The sequence below is a fragment of the Dromiciops gliroides genome, chromosome 4 (genome assembly GCF_019393635.1).
Source record: "Dromiciops gliroides isolate mDroGli1 chromosome 4, mDroGli1.pri, whole genome shotgun sequence".
NCBI classification, from domain to species: domain Eukaryota; kingdom Metazoa; phylum Chordata; class Mammalia; order Microbiotheria; family Microbiotheriidae; genus Dromiciops; species Dromiciops gliroides.
In genome coordinates this window covers 159,601,381-159,622,962 of record NC_057864.1, presented here as the reverse complement: position 1 = coordinate 159,622,962, position 21,582 = coordinate 159,601,381, and the positions used below count along the sequence as shown (strand labels likewise).

Below are 21,582 nucleotides of genomic sequence, written 5' to 3'. Positions count from 1 at the left end.
TTCAGGTTCTTCTGAATCCAGGACCTGTGCTTTATCCACTGCACCATCTAGCTGCCCCAGTAATACTATTTTTCTCTGAAAACATCTATACCCAGTTCAACACTACCCTATTATTCTGAGTTTCCATTCTAACACCCTGAATTTTATTAAGAGGGAAAGTGAAACAGGTTGCCATAATTACATTTGCAGGTTAATGAATTTCCTATGTCTTTTGCATTTCTCTTCTACATGTTGGAGATGGAGTAGGGTAAGGATGGTGATGAGTTCATCTTTACCTTCCTCTCAGGTTTTTAAATTGGAACTAGCTGATTTGTTTACAAAATGTAGGATGCATCTTAGGTGTGCTACTTGATCAAACTCAGTTGGAGAGTTATCCTGGTACAGTGATGCAATGGATAGTGTTATCTGGCCTCAGACATTTACTGCCTGTGTAACTCTAGGCAAGTCACTTAACCCCTGTCTGCTTCAGTTTCTTCAACTGTAAAAGGATAATAATAGTACCTACCTCCCAGGGTTGTTATGAAGATAAGATAATAATAAGATAATCTTTGTAAAGTGCTTAGAAAAGTGCCTGGCACACAGTAGGCATTTAAATGTCTATTCCCTTCCCCTTCCTCCTATAGTAGAAAGAATGTTGGATTTAGAGCCCCAGATCTGCCACTTACTACCCTTTCATCCTTGAGTAAATCATTACATCTTTTTGGCCTTTGGTTTTTTCATCTGGAAAACAAGGGTGTTACAACAGATGGCTTCTATAGTTCTATCCAGGTCTTGTTTAAGATTTTATGACAGTCTAGGAGAACTACTCTTTCAGTCCCAGAATTGGGTGAAATGAAAAATTACAGATGATTTTTCTTTATATTTTTTTATGGGAACTACAGATGTTGAGATACACTTAATGTACCAAGGTGGTTACTTAACAAACACTAGGAGATTCACTTTTTGTCCCCCTCCCCGCAAAATCCAACCTGAAACAGTATGATAAACTACCTAACAAAGGGAATTCAGGTAATCTTAGCCTGTGTTCTGTGCAGGCTGGAATCCTGAATACAGATTTTGTTGGTGTCATATCAAGCTGGAATTAATTCCCCCCCCCTCCTTTGTAGAAGTAAAGGGAATCTCTTATGAGAGAGCTTTTATTTTGGGGATAAAGGGAAAGAGTTGTAAGGAGAAGAGGTAGTGATAGTGATGTCAAAAGGAAAGAGCATCAATGAAAAATTATTTTCAAAAATATAAAGGAGAGAACAGAAGGGAAGTTCAGAAGAGCACAGTGATAGGAAGGGCAGCCTTGGTATTATCATGTTAAAATTAATATATGCTTTAAAACTGTTTGCTACATGTAATAAGAGATTCACGTTTTTGTATACAATTCTTTTTCATTTCTTTGTATAAGGAAATGTTCATGTTTTAAAAGTCAATAATTAAAAAAAAATAATAAAATAGGAGCTCCATTACTTTATATAACTCTGAAGGGAAATGACCAACTGAACTGGAAAGGGGAAAAATCAGGGAGATTTCTACATAAGACTTTTGCTGTTAATCAGGTACTAAAGAAGTAAACAAAAAAAGGGAATAGACAGAAAGAGAACTCAGGGAGAAGCATTTTGTACCATAATGTGAAATAAAGCTTAGATTTGTCCTGTTCTCTTTTTCAGACAATGCCTGAATGATGATGAAATTAACTTAAGCTTAAGGAAAGTGGTGAATGGTTCTTTAGAATTATCTCTATTGGATCAAGTAAGTTCTAGAGGATACTCAACTATATTATCACTTTAAGGCAGGTAATAATGGTAGAGAGGAATAGAGGGCCTGACTTGGAGTTAGGAAAATCTGGGTTTAGTCCTGCCTCACACTACAATGAATGTGACCACAGGTGAGTCATTTAACCTCTCTGGGCTTCAGGCCAACTCCCTAAAACAAAAAAAGACTTCATCAGTGGAGGGAAGTTTTCACAATGGCAATTTTATACAGTGATAAAATTACAAGCCCAGACCAAAAAAATCATTATGGTTAATATGGTTTTTGTATAGTCACAGTCATACAGCTAAATAAAGCTATTTTGGCTTTTTGCCCCTCCCTTAAAATACAATCTTCTTATGTAAAAGTACACTGCCTTCTCTTGTGTTCTGATACACCTAAATAGTAATAACATAGTATAGTGTCATACATACAGCATATACTCAATAATTATTTGCTAATGACAATGACAACCCCAATTTTAGGTTTTCTCATGTATTACCTCTAGATTGCTACTGCATTTCTCATTTGTACCACTTACTTGGCATTTACTATAATACTTTGTATTGTGAATGAACTGTTCAAGTGTGTATACCTTACCTCCCTAAGTCACTCATAGACTTTGTAAAGGTATGGATTTTTACACTATTTTGGATTCCTTATAAAGTCTAATATTCTGTACTTAGTAATAGCTTACACTTATATAACACTTTAAGGTGTAAGAAGCTTTTTACATGTATTATCTCACTTGATCTTCAGAACTCTGAAGGTAGGTACTATTATTATCTCCATTTTACAGATGCATAAAGTAAGGCTTAGAGAGGTTAAGTCACTTGCCCAGGTTCTCACAAGCTAATAATCCTAATTGATTTGTTCTCCTATTCTCCAAAGCAGTTGCTCTAATTTCCTCTATCAGGCCGGTAAAGGAATCCTTCCCTGCCAACTCTCAGCAGATGTTCACACTCCACTTCACACTCCACTGAAAAAATTAAAAGCATTCATTGAGAGGTCCCCTGTTCACCTTTCTTATCATTCACACATTTTCTCTATTCTTGCCTTTTTCACTCCAACATCAGATGAAGACGTGACCGTACTCATTTCAAAAACCAAGCCTGATATCCTCAATTCCATCCCCTTTCAACTTCTCCAGCAAACTGCCCCCACTATACTAGCTATTCCCTAATTTTTAATCTCTTCCTATATACTGGATCCTTTCCTACTACTCACTAACATGCCCATCTCTTCTCCATTTTTTGAGAACCCTCCCTGTTAGTCATCTTTCTTTTTTCTTTTATTTTTTTATGGTTATCTTTCTATTGTTTTTCCTCCCCTTCATGGCTAAAGTCCTTGAGAAAGTCACCTACACTCAATGGTTCTACTTCTCTTCTCATTTCCTTCCATACCCAATGCAATCTGGCTTCTGACCTTATTATTCAACTGAAACTTCCCTTTCCCATGATCTCTTAATGGCCAAATCTCATGGCCTTTTCTCATTCTTCATCTTTCTTGATTTTCTTTTTCTTTTTTTTTCTTAAGTGGGGCAATGAGGGTTAAGTGACTTGCCCAGGGTCACACAGCTAGTGTCAAGTGTCTGAGGCTGGATTTGAACTCAGGTCCTCCTGAATCCAGGGCCAGTGCTTTATCCACTGAGCCACCTAGCTGCCCCAGTAAGCTTTTTTTTTTTTTTGCAGGGCAACGGGGGTTAAGTGACTTGCCTAGGGTCACACAGCTAGTAAGTGTCAAATGTCTGAATCCGGATTTGAACTCAGGTCCTCCTGAATCCAGGACCGGTGCTTTATCCACTGTACCACCTAGCTGCCCCCCCCCAGTAAGCTCTTAATAAATGTTTATTGACTGGTTGACTGGTGATTCTATCTCTGACTCCTCCATCTCAGTCTCCACTGTTAGTTCTTCATCCATATCATGTCCACTAAACCCAGATGTTCCATATTAAGCCCACTAAATGTGGTTGTTCTAAGGCTTTTTTCTCTTTTCATTTATGCTATCTCATTTATGCTTAATCCTATCAGTTTCCATTAGTTCAATGATTATCTCTATACAGGTGATCCCTAGATCTTTATATCTAGCCCCAGTTTGTCTCCTGAGCTACAAGTCATGTAACACCAATTCACTTTTGTATATCTCAAACTCAACATGTTTAAAACAGAACTTTAAAAAAATCTTCCCTACCTCCCATCTTTTCCTTTTCTAAAATTCCCTATTAGTGTCAAGGGTACCTTCAACCTCCCAGTCATCAGACTTGTAACCTGATACCATTCTTGACTCTTTATCTTAGATATCCAATTGCTGCCAAATCTTGTTTCTACCATTATAACATTTCTCCTCTGTCTACTCATGTAAATAACACCCTAGTTCAGGCACTCTTCAACTAACCTAGATTATTACAATTGCCCTGTAAATTGTATCTCCCTGCCTCAAGTCTCTTCCCACTCCAATCATTCTTCTACTCAGATGCCAAGGTAATTCTCATAAACTGCAGGTCAGATCATATCACTTTCCTACTCAAGGAGCTCCAGGGGGTGCCTATTATCTCCAGGATCAAATATAAACATCTGTTTGGCATTTAATGCTCTTTAAAACTTGGCCCTTTCCTACCTTGTTGATCTTGTTATACATCATTCCCCTCCATGTATTTTGATCCAGCTACACTGGTCTAGCTTACCTGAAGTTCTTCTAATACAACATTCCAATCACCATTTCTAATTTTGCCTGTCCTTTTTTGTATACCCAGTACTCAGGATAGTGCCTAGTATATAAGAACTACTTAATAAATGTTTAAACCGACTAGTGTTGAAGTAGGATCTGAATTCAGATCTTTATTATTCCCAAGTACTGAGCTCAGTCTACTATACCAAGCTCACAGCAAAAAATATTTGCTGATTGTATAGTTAATGCATAGGTGGCTATGGGGGGAAAAGGATATAGTGGGACAGTTTGGAAACAAGGTCAGAATGCTACCTTTTAACATGGAAGCTAACATAAAATACATATCATATGGAAGTTTCTGAGGAAATTACTAAAACTCAGATAATTTGCTAATATGGCTGATGAAATTAAATTATTATTCATACCTGTTTCGTAACTAGCATTGTGAGTATGTTATGTTTGTTGAACTGAAATGAATATGATTGATTTTAACATGTTTAATGAACTAATTTCATGACAAAGTATCTGATAAGGAAAACTAGGAAAAAAAAAGGAAGGATGGACAGTAAAGATTTTGTCAGTGTTTATTCATTCACTAAATAACCATTATTATGAACTTATCATCTTCCAGCCACTGTGCTAAATGCTGAGGATACAGAGAGGCAAACACTAAATCCCTGCCATTAAGGAGATCACACTCTAATGAGGGGCACAATTTATAAATAACTAAATACATACAAGATACATTCAAAGTACATGGAAGGTAATCTTGGAGGTGAGAAAGGCATCCTGCAAAACATTGGATTTGAGTTTAATTCTGAAGGAAGCTAGAGAAACTAAGAGGCAGAAGGAAGGAAGAAGAACATTCTAGTTATGGCAGGACATCCAGTGCAAAGATGGAGATGATGTTTGAGAACCTGCAAAGTAGCTAGTGTAGTTTTCTTTAAGCACATGGAGGTTATCAGAAGACTGGAACGGTACCAAGAGGTCAGATTGTTGTCCAAAGGGGTGAAATTATCTCTGCTAAACATTCATATTCTAAACACTTATCCCATGAGATTATTGACTTCTGATGTTCTGATGCCATGGTCACTAAGCAATCTCTTTTAAACTAATTTAATTTTCCAGGTGCATTGATACTGAGAAAAGGGATACCTTGGACAGTGGACAAAAGTATATATAAAAGTATAGTGGTATAAAGGTATATTTTCTACTGTTATGTTAACAGATTAATATTCTGACTTATAAATCACTTTATTATTTTTGTAAACATGCCTCCTTTCCTGATAGGCTAGTTACTCTTGGGTAAACTAATAAAAGAGATCTCCTCAAATTCTAAAGCTTGGGATCAGACACTAGATCTCTCTACTACCAAATTGATTTGGGGGGGGGGGGCAGAGCAATGAGGGTTAAGTGACTTGCACAAGGTCACACAGCTAGTAAGTGTCAAGTGTCTAAAGCCAGATTTGAACTCAGGTCCTCCTAAATCCGGGGACAATGCTTTATCAAATGTGCCGCCTAGCTGCGCCTGACACTAGATCTCTCAAGGTAGAATAAACAATCTAGAAATCCTTGCTTGAAAGTCTCATTAACTACAAAAGCCTGATTTTAAAACAGCAAACATTTAAGTACCAACTGCCCCCAAGACACCATGCTAAGGGGATTTGGAAGCAAAAATGAGGTAGTTTTGTCTTTAAAGAGCTTAGAGTCTACAATTGACAAGCCACTGAACTCTCAGAAAAGTTTTGTCCCACAACAGTAATTCCCTTAACATAAGACAAGTATGATAGAAAGGAGAAACAAAACCAGTAACAACAAACAACATGTCTGTCCATATCTTCCTATGAGTCAACCATTAATTAGTTCATTAATTTAAAATATTCTTTTTTGGGGGGCAATGAGGGTTAAGTGATTTGCCCAGGGTCACGCAGCTAGTAAGTGTCAAGTGTCTGAGGTCAAATTTGAACTCAGGTCCTCCTAAATCCAGGGCTGGTGCTTTATCCACTGCACCACCAAGCTGTCCCCATTTTAAAATATTCTTAATGAGACACCCAAGGATTCTATAAGACAAGGGTCCTTATTCTGGGTACCTTGTCCAATGTTGAGGCTATTCCTAAACCTTTTGGATTTAAGTTAAGTTTCTCCAGTTCCCTTTTGAACAGTCAGGGGCTTTATTCTAAGACTTAGGGCTAGCCCTAAGTCTTGGATCAAAATGGTAATAATCAAAATGGTCATGTTTTGCTTTGGAGCTGGTCTCTTAAAGTAGTACTTATTTTCAAAGCTCTATTTATCCTTAGTAGTAGGTTCCAGGAAATAGCTAAATCTTCTGGGACTCAGCTTTCACTTCTGTGACTTCACTAGCTTAAAACAAAAGGCTCTTTCAGGAGAACTTTGGCATTAAGCCCAGATATTATGGAATTCTCTTATTAAGTAAGCACTAGTAAAGTTTTCTAGCAGAGAATTAAACCATGTAACTCTATTCTGTATTTAACCATTCTCTAGCTACCTAATACAGAACAATTTAAAAAGTCTAATCTTTATTGCAGAACTTGTTTATGTCTGATGTTTCAAAGAAGCTGATGGTGTGGCATTCCCAGAGGACTGAAAAGGGAAAGGATAACTGAAATGCACATAAAATAAAAGCCTTATAATCAGGTGAGAATTAGGAATTCTAGGGACTTTATAAAGCAAATGGTTAGTTCCTGCTATGTGAGGAAGGTGCTTTCTATTTATAAATCAGGTTATTATGGAAAACATACATTTAAAAATAATAAAGGTCACTTAAATTTTACTTGGCCTACAAAATTAATATTTTTCTTGGCTATATAAATTATTGCCAAACCATTCCTTCAAATCAAAGGTAGATATGTCTAGCTTCTTCCACTGGTTCCTGTCTCCCTAACAAAGAGAAAGGTGGAAAGAGAACTGGTTCTAGAGTCAGATGACATAGGGTTCAAATGCTGTATGTGAGACTTTGGGCAAGTTGTTTATTCTCTGGGTTTCAACTTCTTCAGACATAAAATGAGAACATTGGCCTTTGAGGTCCCTTATAGTTCCAGATTTAGGATCCTATTAAATACAATTACATAATTGCCTTCTAGAAAGAATGTCATGAAAATAAACAAAGTTGGGGATAGGGTGATGAAACTAGGGTTGGTTTTTGTTGTTTTTTTTAAAGGCCTACTACTTAAGTTTGAGTATGCTTTCTTTGATTTCTTTAATTAGGGCATTAGGTCAGTGCTTATTACAAAAGGGTATCTAAACCCAATGGATAAAGAGGAACACTGTGGGAAAAGCCAATGCTTGGCAGGGAGCCTTCCAATAATAGTTCCCTTTTCTCTTGTTCCATGGCTATTGCTATGGGGACAGTTGCTAGGGCAGGGAGTTTGCTCCCAAACCTCCTGGGTCTTTCACACTGTCTCAACCCTTGAGGAAACAAAAGGTCAAGTAAATAGTCTGATAAAAAATAGTTTTATATACCACCATGAGACTGCAATATGCCAGCCATTAAATTTTGAGGGATGTTTCAGAGTCTCCTAGTGGCAAATTTACCTTATTCATAACTCATTAATTCCTCTGATCCTTACTATTGCTCACCAGGCTATCACTAATGTGATAATCTTTTGCACTCAGGTATATATCCTTCAAATTGCTATCATGTTAATCTTCATTATGCAAAAAATGTGATCAGGTCACTTTTCTGTTTCAAAATCTTCAATGGCTTCCAACTGCCTACCAAATAATGTTAAAAAAAAAAAAGGGGGGGGCAGCTAGGTGGCGCAGTGGATAGAGCACCGGCCCTGGAGTCAGGAGTACCTGAGTTCAAATCCGGCCTCAGACACTTAACACTTACTAGCTGTGTGACCCTGGGCAAGTCACTTAACCCCAACTGCCTCACTAAAAAAAAAAAAATAAACACAAACAAACAAACAAACAAAAAACCTCTACCTGGTATTTAAGGTTCACCCTGACCTAAACTTTTCCAGCATTGCTGCCATCCTTGTCCCTACTGAAAACCCCACCCACGTAGTAGATAAGAAGGTGACTTTCTATCTCTTAGTTTCAAAATATCAGCACTATATTGGGACTCTTTAGTTTCCCTCATCACACATCCAATAAAATTGCCAAAATGATGCCCTTTCTCCTTCCACAACATATCTTGTATCCACTCCCTTCTCTTGACTCACACAGCTACCATTTTACTTCAGGTCTTTATCACCTCTCATCTATATTATTGCAACTGTCTCTTAGTCTCCTAGTCTCAAGTCTTTCACTACTGCAGTCCATCCTATACATATACAGGTGCCAAAATAATTTTCCTTAAATGAAGATTTAACCTTGTGACCCTCCTCTTCAATTAATTCTGGTGGCTCTGTAATGCCTGCCAAATAAAATATAAATCCCTGTTTAGCTTTTAAAGTTTGCTATAGCCTGACCCCAATCTACCTTTCTAGACTCATTGGAAACTCTATTCTTCCACACTCTGAGATAGAGCGTCTGGGGCAGCTAGGTGGCACAGTGGATAAAGCACCGGTCCTAGATTCAGGAGGACCTGAGTTCAAATCCAGCCTCAGACACCTGACACTAGCTGTGTGACCCTGGGCAAGTCACTTAACCCTCATTGTCCCACCAAAAAAAAAAAAGAAAGAAAGAAAGAAATTAAGGTGAGATAGAGTGCCAAATTAGCCTTTTCAGTTCCTCATTCAGTAAACCCCATCTCCGGTCTCAGTGTCTTTAATACTAGCTGCTCCACATGTTTGTCTTCTCCTCTCCTCTCCTCTCCTCTCCTCTCCTCTCCTCTCCTCTCCTCTCCTCTCCTCTCCTTTCCTTTCCTTCACCTCACACAGCCTTTCTCTTCCTTTAAGACACAGCTCAAGTACCATTTTCTACATGATGCTTTTCTGGATTTCCCCAAAACTATCTTGTGTTTAACTATTTTGTATATATTTGTATATATTTGTTTGAAATGTAAGCTTCTTACAAGTAGGGAATGTTTCATTCTTTGTCCTTCTATGGAACTGTACTTAGTACATAGTAGGTGCTTAAAAAGTTCTTTTTGACTGATTGAATGATATAACCTGGCTGGCTGACTGGTAAAGTTATTTAACTTTTTTTTTTTTTTTGCGGGGCAATGGGGTTAAGTGACTTGCCCAGGGTCACACAGCTGGTAAGTGTCAAGTGTCTGAGGCCAGATTTGAACTCAGGTACTCCTGAATCCAGGGCTGGTGCTTTATCCACTGTGCCACCTAGCTGCCCCCAGTAGTTAAGATTTTAAGTTACAAAGAAGGTAACCTGCAATGGCACAGGAAGTTTCCTTACTTGGGAATTCTCTATACTAATGACATCACAGATCTAGTTCCCATTGCCATTTCAATATACTTCAAATTATTTACAATTTGTTAAAAGTGGCCATATTAACTTTAAGTAGTATGGTTTTTGTTTTTGGCGGGGCAATGAGGGTTAAGTGACTTGCCCAAGGTCACACAGCTAGTTAGTGTCAAGTGTCTGAGGTCCTATTTGAACTCAGGTCCTCCTGAATCCAGGGCCAGTGCTTTATTCACAGTAGCACCTAGCTGCCCTTGGCCATATTAACTTTAATAATAGATATATATTTTTTTAAATCGTTTGATTTCTTGTCTCCTGATCACAGGAAATATCTTCTATATTTGGGGGGGGAGATGGAGTGAGGGAGGATTTTTTTGCTGTTGTTTTTTACATGGAGTCAATATGTATATTGTTCTAATTTTCTTTCTAGCCTTAGAAAGCCTTCTCTGTAAGAATGTGTTTTATAGGGGGCAGCTAGGTGGCGCAGTGGATAAAGCACCAGCCCTGGATTCAGGAGGACCTGAATTCAAATTCAACCTCAGACACTTGACTGTGTGACCCTGGGCAAGTCACTTAACTCTCGTTGTCCTGCCCGCCCCCCCAAATTGTTCTGTAGCATCAATAATATGTGGTCATCAAATCTCTATATGACCACTTCCCATCACTATATTAACAGTTCTGTTGGGAAGTGTTTCATTATGTTAAAATACAGTATGCTTCACTGTAACTTTTACTTCTTGGGTCCAGTTCTGCCTTCTGCTATAAAGAATAAAGCAAACTGGGGGCAGCTGGGTGGCACAGTGGATAAAGCACTGGCCCTGGACTCAGGAGGACCTGAGTTCAAATCCGGCCTCAGACACTTGACACCTACTAGCTGTGTAACCCATGGCAAGTCACTTAACCCTCATTGCCCAGCCAAAAAAAAAAAAAAAGGAAGTAAGAATAAAGCAAACCTCTTTTCCAAATAATAGATCAATAATTTAAGTAGTTGCTATGTGCCAGACACTATGATAAATGCTAGAGATACAATTTTGGGGTGGGGGGGGCATGGCTACAGCTTACTTATATCCACTGTAGACTTTTCTGGATCTTCTGAGATAATGACATTCTATGACTGAGAGAGAGAATACTGGGATTAAAAAAATGGGCTTTCCTATCAAGGAGACACTTGTGATTACTGAAAGTGCTACACGATTACCAATATAATCAGCAATCCTCTAACAGGAACATATATGGAATTTAGCTATTTGTAGGGAACCTCTCTTCCATTTATAGAAGGACCAGCTGAGATTGCCTTAAGTTCAGAGGAAACAAAATTCAAGAAAGGATTCAGTAGTACAACCCATAGTCTCAAATATCTATATACAAAATACCCAATATTTAGGCAACAAGTCAGAGTAACTAGAGGTCTTAATTCAAGGAAGCAAATTTAACTTCCAAGGTGTCATTTGGATAAAAATCTTAACTACAATATGACTCTGCATGTGTATCCCTTACAAAAGAAACAGAACTAGTAAAAAATGTGGATTGGGCATTCTGGAGAACAATTTGGAACTATGTCCAAAGGGCTATAGAACTGTGCATACATACCCTTTGATCCAGCAATAAAACTGTTAGAAAGAACTGATACTGATGGAACAGACTGAAGCATGCTATTTTTTACTTTCTTTCATTTTTGTTTCTTTTAATCAAGTTTTCTTGTACAAAATGACAAATATGGTAATGTTTTACATAATCATTCATGTATAACCCATATCTAATGGTTTGCTGCCTCAGGGAGGAAGGAGGGATAAAAACTGAAACCCCAAACTATAAATAAAAATGTTTACTACATTTTAAAAAAGTGTGGATTGGGGAAACACAGTACATTAAGAAAGAACACGCATATGAGGAAATCCAGGAACTAGGAAAGGAAATATGGCAGAAATTATGTAGGTAAAGATCAACTCATAGATAAACAGAAGTGGTTTTTATTAGTGTATATTTTAGACCACTTACATAAAAACAGGAAATAGACAAAAGATTTAAGAAACTATCATAAGCCTGACACAGAGGTATGCTATGGTGATTATCTAGCTTTTCCTGAGGTAGAAGTAATAGGAGCCTTGGAAGTAGATAATCCCTCTTAGAATCTTCGATGAAGGAGTGGAAATCTAGGCCTTGTTTGACACACATATTTCAGTAAATCACACTTTAAAAGATTTATAGAAAAGATAGGCAGGATGCTAAACAATTCAAATGAGAAGAGAAAATGGTAGTTATATGAAGAGTCTGATGTGAATGTATAGGAAACTCACCAGTAACGATTTGGATATTTAAATCTCTTTACAACTTGACCCCTCTTTACATTTCCATTATAAAGTTATAAAGCTATAAAGGAGCAATTTTAGGCTTCATAATAGGAATAGCTTCCCAACAATCTGAGCTACCCAAAAGTGGAATGGACTGCCTGGACAGGTGATGGGTTCTCCTTTACTGAAATTCTTCAAGCAAAGGCTAGGTGCTCAGTTTAGTTAGGTCCTGATAAGTGTAAATAATGAATCCTGTGAAGTGGTTACATTATTCATATTTGCACTATCTGAAAGTATAATTACATGCAAATATCATAAATGGTTTGAGCCCAATGAAAATGAGAATTTTAAAAAATAAGTTTATCTCAATTGAAAAAAATCTCTTATCTAAGTTTATTACAAAGTCAAAATAGTTACAAAAAGCAAAATTAAAAAAAATTTTTAAATTCCTGAAAATCATATCTAAAGATAAGCCTACACTTGAGATGATGAAAATGTTGTTACTGTTTTAAAATGGTTTTAGCAATGTCAATTGAATTGTCTTTTCTTTCTTTAAATCTTCATATATTCATTGGGTACAGTTTTATTCATATCTCGGTGAATTTGCATGACTGGGTTAGTTAATTTCAGTATTCCTAATTTTTTGCTTCACTATTTTTACAGTCTGAAAGTGAACATAATTTACATATTACCTGCTTCTGCTTTTCCAAATACCTGCTATTGATCTAAATAAATATAAGTCAATTCTTCTATATATGAAGTGAACATTGTTTTCTTGTTCATCAGAACCAAGTTTTTTCCTAATGATGATTGTTTCATCTGTCACTGCCTGCTTCTCAGAGGAAAACCCTCCAAAATCACTGTCTGCCCACAGGTGCACCTTTACACTGTACATACACAACTTGTGGTTATTTGGTGCCAAACATTGTAAATATTTTTGATGGCATCTTTGATGTTAAAATTTTTATACAAATCAGGTAAGGAAACTATATTATCTCCTGTATTTTTCAGGAGAAAGTTAGAAAAACTTCCAAAATTGTTTTTGTTTTTAAGTAGTAGGTCTTAAATGGTGCAATGGGTCATTGGTCCAGGGGAAAGATTTTGTGTTTGGAGGCAAAGTAAGTAACTTACATTCTCATATAATGAACTAAATATAGTCAGATTATATGCAGCATTATTTAAAATCAGTAATGCTTGAAATGTAATTTTATTGTCCTTACAATATTTTTCTTTTTTTAATTTTAAAATTTCTTTTATTTTTAACTTAGGCACCCAAAAAAAAGCATTTTTACATGCACAGCAGATCACAAGGACTGTTTATGAAACCACGAATCTCTATTTCAAAGTATTTTTAAGTATATAATAAATTGTTAAGGGCTAAAATTCTAGCTAGTCTGTCTAAAATATCTAATGAGTGGTCGCCAATAAATTATAAGCTTTAGCAAGAGTTAGACTTTTAAGCATTTATTAAGGAGAATAAGAATTTGATAAAGAGAGAAAGAAAGGCCTAGATTCCTATCTATTAAAGGGAGAGCGCATTTCTAGCTGCCTTCTCCACCAGCATCCCTAGGAAAAAGAGCGTGAGACCGAGCGCCAGTCTCTTCCTTCCTCCTCCCACTAGCCCGCGTCACTTCCTGACACCAAAGAAAAGACTCCTGGTCTTGCCCTCAAAAACCTTCGCTTCATGGGTGGAACACTTCTACAGTAAGTCTCCAGCAGGTGGCGTCATTCCAATCGTTACAAAATGACACATAGTACTTTCAAAACTATCCTTGTCGGGGCAGCTAGGTGGCACAGTGGATAGAGCACTGGCCCTGGAGTCAGGAGTATCTGAGTTCAAATCCAGCTTCAGACACTTGACACTAGCTGTGTGACCCTGGGTAAGTCACTTAACCCTCATTGCCCCTCGAAAGAAAGAAAGAAAGGAAGGAAGGAAGAAAGAAAGGAAGAAAGAAAGAAAAAAACAACAATGAAACCAACAGCAGTTTGCACTGTTTCTTTCTTCACTATCCACTTCATTTGCATTATCTTTCATTTTCTTAAACTTGCAGCTTTTGTCTGAATGGCAGCTCTGCTAAGACTGAAATCTTCAATCCATACAGCTCTATTTACATAACTATAATAATTCTATTTCCTAATAGTTGTTTGCAAACCACAAAATGTTGGTGCAACTTTGCATTTTTCTTTTGTTTTGGCTGCATGTTTTATATGTAAATTAAGGCATTCCAACAAATACAATTAGGCATTCAAATATCTCAACCCATTTTAGAGTTTTATGAGAATGTTCATGCCATTTTATTATATCAGAGTTCTGTTTTGATGTAATAACAAGCTTCTTTTTTTGTGCTGGCAGTGTTTCCATCTAGAAAAAAACAACTATCTTTTAGAAAAAAAATTTTTAACATAACTCTTGGTAATATGGTACACATCCACACAAAAGAAGCAAATGCAGAAGGTTGACATCCCTTGACTATTTTCATGTGTTACATTAATTGAATCTTTACTCGCATTAAAGATAATATAGTTTTCTTATTTTTTCTAGTTCTACAAATTCATCTGGAAAAACAAAAAGTGAAGAATATCAAGGGAAATAATGAAAAAAAAATGCACAGGAAGGTGGGTTAGCTGTACCAAATCTGGAGCAGTCATCAGAAGTATCTGGTACTGGCTAAGAAATAGAGTGGAGGACCAATGGAATAGACTAGGCACAGGAGACACAGGAGTAAATGACATTAGTAATGTACTGTTTGATAAACCCAAAGACCCCAGCTTCTGGGATAGGAATTCAGTATTTGACAAAAATTGCTGGGAAAACTGAAAGATAGTAGGGCAGAAATTAGGCATAGACCAACATCTTATACCTTATACTAAAATAAGGTCAAAATGGGTACATGATTTAGACATAAGAGGCAATACCATAGGTAAATTAGGAGAAAAAGGAATAGTCTACCTTTCAGATCTTTGGAAAGGAGAACAGTTTATGACCAAACAAGAGACAGAGAATATTATGAAATGCAAAATGGATGACTTTGATTACATTAAATTTAAAAGTTTTTGTACAAACAGAAGCAATGCATCCAAAATTAGAAGGGATGCAGAAAGCTGGGAAACAATTTTTATGGCCAGTACTTCTGATAAAGGCCTAATTTCTAAAATATATAGGGAACTAAATCAAATTTATATGAATCCAAGTCATTCCCCAATTGAGAAATGGTCAAAGGATATGAACAGGCAGTTTTCTGATGAAGAAATCAAAGCTATCTATTGCCATATGAAAAAATGCTCTAAATCACTATTGATTAGAGAGATGCAAATTAAAATAACTCTAAGGTACCACCTGATACCTATCAGATTGGCTAATAGGACAAAACAGGAAAATAACAAATGTTGGAGAAGCTGTGGAAAAATTGGAACTCTAATGCACTGTTGGTGGAGCTGTGAACTGATCCAACCATTCTGGAGAGCAATTTGGAATTATGCCCAAAAGGCTATAAAGCTGTGCATACCCTCTGACCCAGCAATACCACTCTTGGGTCTTTTTCCTAAAGAGATCATGGAAAAGGGAAAAGAACAACATGTACAAAAATATTTATAGCTGCTCTTTTTGTGGTGGCAAGGAATTGGAAATTGAGGGGATGTCCATCAATTGGGGAATGGCTGAACAAGTTGTGGTATTTGAATGTACTGGAACTCTATTGTGCTGTAAGAAACGATGAGCAGGTAGAATTCAGAGAAACCTGGAAGGACTTGCATGAACTGATGATGAGTGAGATGAGCAGAACCAGAAGAACATTATACATAGTATCATCAACATTATGGGTTGATCAACTGTAATAGACTAGATTCTTCTCACCAATCCAACAGACCAAGAAAGTTCCAAAGGACTCATGATGGAAAAGGTTCTCCAAATCCAGAAGAAAAAAAAAAGGAAATGTGTAATATGGATGCTGATCGAACCATACTATTTCTTTTGTTTTTGGCACTGTTGGTTTTCTGATTTGAGGTTTTTCCTTTGTGCTCTTGATCCATCTCGTATAACATGACTAATGCAGAAAAAAGCTTAATGTTATTATGTATATATAACCTCAGATTGCCTGCTGTCTAGGGGAGGGAGAGTAGGGAAGGAGAAAAATTTGAAATCTTATATAAACAAATGTTGAAAATTATTTCTACATGTAACTGGAAAATAATAAAATAATTTTTATTTTAAAAAAGATAATATAGTATAATTTCATAATATGTACTAAATCAAATTTTCTTATTAAAATTGGCATTAAATCACAACCTAGTTGTAAATTACAGTTGAGATTCCTTTCAGGTATGGGTTGGTTTACATGATTACTAAAGTCCCCTTTAAACTCTAAATTCTATGATTCTGAAGGATATCCACAATAATATTGGCAGATATTTTGGGTATGTGTATGGCTTTCGGTTTTAAGCCTTATTATTTGATAATCATAGAATCATTAGATAAGTCTATCTTGGTAACTTTACCAATCAAAGAATCTCTTATAATCTCAACTTATACAGAGGAGACACCTTGTTGGATAGTCTTTCAGATTCAATTTTCATTCCCTTTCCAGTACCACTTCTGACTTTCTGGACTTTGCCAGCATGCTTCAGTAACTGGATTCTCCTCACCTGGGAACATCCATGTATCTGTGAACTTCTTTTTTTTTTTTTTTTTTGCGGGGCAATAGGGGTTAAGTGACTTGCCCAGGGTCACACAGCTAGTAAGTGTTAAGTCTCTGAGGCTGGATTTGAACTCAGGTACTCCTGAATCCAGGGCCAGCGCTTTAACCACTGCGCCATCTAGCTGCCCCATCTGTGAACTTCTTAACAAAAAATAGTCTTCCACTATACTGACCCCTTCTACCACTACCTTTTTTTTTTGTAGGGCAATGAGGGTTAAGTGACTTGCCCAAGGTCACACAGCTAGTAAGTGTCAAGTGTCTGAGGCTGCATTCGAACTCAGGTCCTCCTGAATCCTCCTGATTCCCAAGCCAATGCTTTATCCATTGCACCACCTACCTGCCCCACCACTACCTCTTTTAAAAAATGTGTAGGAGGGGCAGCTAGGTGGCGCAGTGGATAGAGCACCGGCCCTGGAGTCAGGAATACCTGAGTTCAAATCCGGCCTCAGACACTTAACACTAGCTGTGTGACCCTGGGCAAGTCACTTAACCCCAATTGCCTCACTAAAAAAAACAAAACAAAACAAAAAAAGTGTAGGGTAAATTATTTTATACCTGTTAACTGTTTGAGGTAAGATTCAAAACCAGATTTTCCTGATTCCACGACCAATGTCCTATTCATAGCTGATAATTGTTGTTCAGTCATTGGAATCTTTTTTTCCCAAGCTTATTTTACAGATGAGGAAACTAAGGAAAACAAGGTCAAGGGACTTGCCTGGAGTCACACAGCTAAAATGTGTCTGAGGCCAGATTTGAATTCAGTAAGATGAGTCTTCTTGATTACAAGCACAGTGTTCTATTTATGTGTCACCTAGCTATGAGCTCGAGAGTGCGTGTGTGTGTGTGTGTGTGTGTGTGTGTGTGTGTTTTGGTGAGTTCCTCCTGGCTTTGCTTCTAACTTTCCTGACTATGACCATGGTCCTGCATTTGTACATTCTCCCTATGTGCCCCTCCCCCCTTCTCTGTGCTATGTTACCATACCCTATTAGGATATGGGCCTTTTGAGGACAGACTGTCTCTTTTTGCTTGTATTTGTATCTGTAGCACTTAGAACAACTCCTGATACACAAGTGCTTAATAAATAGCATGGTATGTCTTTTATTGAATCAATTTTGACTGTGGACATTTAGTTGTTGAACACCTGCAAGATCCTGCCTATGTTGGCTTAAAATTTTCATCAAGGATACCATCAACGTATGGATAATAAGTTCAGCTATAATTTATTTGGAAATACTAGCCTTTTAAACATTTGAATACAGCTATCATACTCCTCTCTCATACAGACAATACACCTTTTGTCTAGAAAACATTCATCTTCTGAGAAGACTTCTGTCTTATCATCCTATTTTGTTTTCTTTTGCATATGGTTCAATATATCAGTGCCTACCTTAAAATATGACACTTGGAACCTAACAACACTTTAGATGTGGTTTGAGCATGTACTGAGAACAACAAGATAGTAATTCCCACAATTTAGAGAATTACTTCAAAGGATCAATGAATTTCATCAATGTGGGCAATCCTTCCAGAAGTGAACCAATCTATATACCTTATTATGTGTTGGAACTCTTGACTATGTTCTAGAAATCCTATACAATATGCTGAATGGGTTGGGAGGGAAGGGGGGAAGGTTTAAGGGCTTCCTTTAGATTTTTTCACACTGTGTGGATCAAAATGTAGCCGTGTGTGTGTGTGTGTGTGTGTGTGTGTGTGTGTGTGTGTGAGTGTGAGAGAGAGAGAGAGAGAGAGAGACAGACAGACACATACACACACACAGAAAGGTGCCATAATTTATCTCTTGTTCTAGCTACATAATCACATGGCTTTTTCTGCTGTGGTTTTTTAAATATGTGTGTGTATATATTTGTATATATGTGAGTATTTTTATGTATAGGTATGTACATGTATATGTGTGTGAAATGATATTCTTTACATTGCTTCTCTTATCTTTCAAGGAATCTTGTATGATTTTTAATATATACATTGGAGGTACATTGTGGGAAGAAAATCTTTAAGGTGGTCACAGTATCAGATCTCTAGAACTAGAAGTCAATCTTAGAGGCCATCTAATCAAAACTCTTATTTTTGGGAAAAGAAACGTGAGACCCAGAGAAGAGAGGTTAAGCAATTTCTCAAAGTCACACAGAATAAGTAGCAATTGTATCTCAAAGCCAGGTCCCTGCAATACCTTTTCTTTGATTTGTAAGCTTTGAAATTTGGTTATGATGTTCTGGGGAGTTTTCACTTTGGGATCTCTTTCAGGTGGTGATCAGCAGATTCTTTCAATTTCTATTTTGCTCACTGGTTCTAATATTTCGGGACAGCTTTCTTTGATGATTCCTTAAAAGATATCGTCCAGGCTTTTTTTTTTTTTTGGTCATGGCTTTCAGGTAGTCCAATAATTCTTGTATTATCTCTTTTGGATCTATTTTCTAGGTCAGTTTTTCTGATGAGAAATTTCACATTTTCTTCTACTTTTTTGATTTTGTTTTATTGTATCTTGGCATCTCATAAAGTCATTCGTTTCCATCTGTTTGATTCTCATTTTTAAAGAATTATTCTTGGGGCAGCTAGGTGGCACAGTGAATAGAGCACCAGTCCTGGATTCAGGAGGACCTGAGTTCAAATCTGGCCTCAGACACATAACGCTTACTAGCTGTGTGACCCTGGTCAAGTCACTTAACCCTCATTGCCCCACCAAAAAAAAAAGGAAAGAAAGAAAGAAAAAAAAGAAAAAAGTTATGGAGAGGTCAAGGAGAATGAAGAAAAAAACCACACAACAGATTTCATAGTAACCTTGAAAAACAGTTTCACTGGAACGATGGTGTCAGAAGCCACACCGCTAATGCTCAAGAAACAAATGGGTAATGATGAGGTGAGGCAGTTCTTTCAAGTTTATATTAAAGAGATAAAAGATAAATAGCTTGAAAGGATTAGAAGGTTGAGCCAAAGTTTTTCAAGAAGTGAATATGACAAAAAATGATACATGAAAATGATAAATGCTGGAGGGAAAAGTGGGACACTAATGTACTCTCAGTGGAGTTGTGAACTGATGCAATTATTTTAGAAAGCAATAGCCCAAAAGGTTATAAAATTGTGCATACCCTTTAATCTAGCGATACCACTGCTAGGTCTGTATCCCAAAGACATCGGAAAAAAAAGGGGAAAGGACCTATTTGTTAAAAAATATTTATAGCAGTTCTTTTTGTGGTGGCTAAGAATTGGAAATTTAAGGGATACCCATCAATTGAGGAATGGCTAAAGAAGTTGTGGTATATGATTATGATGGAATATTTATTGTGCTATAAGAAATGACAAGTAGGATGATTTCAGAAAAATCTGGACTTACATAAACTGATGCAAACTGAAGTGAGTAGAACCAGGAGAAAATTGTACATGGTACAGGCTCAGAAAGGTTAAGTGATTTTAAGAGGATTACACAGCTATTAAGGGTCTGAAATGGGATTTGCCATTACTTCATGATGTATCATAGAAAGAATCAACTGATAGGGAGAGAATGAAGGTGAGAGTGTGACTAATGAGGCAACTTTATGGAAGAAATGGGAGATGGAAAGTGAGGGAATCAAGGGTACAAGTTGGCTCTGACAAGAAGGGATAATTTTTCTTCCAAATGGTATAAAGAACCCAGAAGCATTTTGGAGAGTATCTCTTTCTCCCTTCCACATACTCTGCATTTCACTTGAACCTGACTCATTATCCTGTTTTCACCCTGCCTTCTCTCATCTTCCCAGTTTTGCACACAACATCCTATCTGCTTGAAAGGGTTTATTTCCCCAATGTTTCAGTCTGTCAGAGCAAAGCTTCTTAAATTGTGTGTTGCAACCCCATAGGGGTCAAGCTCTGATTTGCATACCTATTTTATATACCTATATACCCAGGGTCATGTAAAAATTGCTTGGTCGAAAAGGGGTTGCAAGCAGAAAAAGTTTAAGAAGCCTTGTGTTAAAGTATCAGTCTCAACTTGGGTGCTATGTCTTCCATGAAGCCTTCCTTGATTTCCTAAATGGAATGTGATCTCCCCTCCTTCTTTTTGAGTTCCCCATAACATTTAACTTAATATCTCCTTGGAACTTTCCACAATTAGCCTTGTATTTGTGCATATATTCTGTTCCATGAGGGAAAGGACTATGTCTGATTTCATCTTTCTAACTCCACCTGATTTGGGAAAACTATAATACTTTTGTAGTGGGTCCTTGATAATTTAACAAGCATAAATTAGTTATAAATGAAAACAAAGCATATCAACCTGATCCCCATGAAATACTGAAAGAAACATTTGCTTGATCTAATTATTTTTCTATTTGGAAAAACTTTTTTTTTTTTAACTTCCACTGCATATGGTATCTGACACCTCAAACTATTCAAGAGCAAAAAAGGGCTGTTGGGAATTGGTTGTTGTCCTTTATTCTTGAAGAGGACCAAACTGACATAACTGTGTTAGGGTCAAGTTGGTAAGTCCCACTATAGCTGATCAGACCAATATGAGCTCAGCAGGCTCTACCACAGGTTGGACACACTTGGGAGTAAATATTACCAGCAAAGAAAGAGCTTGATCCCATATAAAGAATAATTAGGTGGAGACAAAAACAAGAAGTTTCACCTAAATTCAAGAAATACCACTTATTTTCAGGAAAAATGTGAAATCAGGTACTCACCAACATGAATAGGGGCTGGGAATAATCCATACTCATGCTCTCCAGGAGTATACTCCAGTTTCTCTTTCTTTAACTGTATAAGTCGGCTCTTTGGGCTAAGGAGAAGAAAGAAAAAAGGCAAATCAGAGTTAGTTTCCTCTCTTGGGCAAACAGTATCTTTTTAGCTAATGAAGTCAAGAATGTAAATCAAGA

At 37.0% G+C, this 21,582-nt stretch overlaps 1 protein-coding gene across 3 annotated transcripts in view; it reads right to left on the bottom strand.

The window, feature by feature from the left end:
• Positions 1–21,582, bottom strand: part of ASH1L (ASH1 like histone lysine methyltransferase) — a 231,182-nt gene that overhangs the window by 57,178 nt on the left and 152,422 nt on the right. For all 3 annotated transcript variants that reach the window (XM_044002148.1, XM_044002147.1, XM_044002149.1), the window contains one exon: positions 21,391–21,485. In XM_044002148.1, the coding sequence (XP_043858083.1) occupies positions 21,391–21,485 (95 nt within the window). The remainder of the gene's footprint in view (positions 1–21,390; positions 21,486–21,582) is intronic.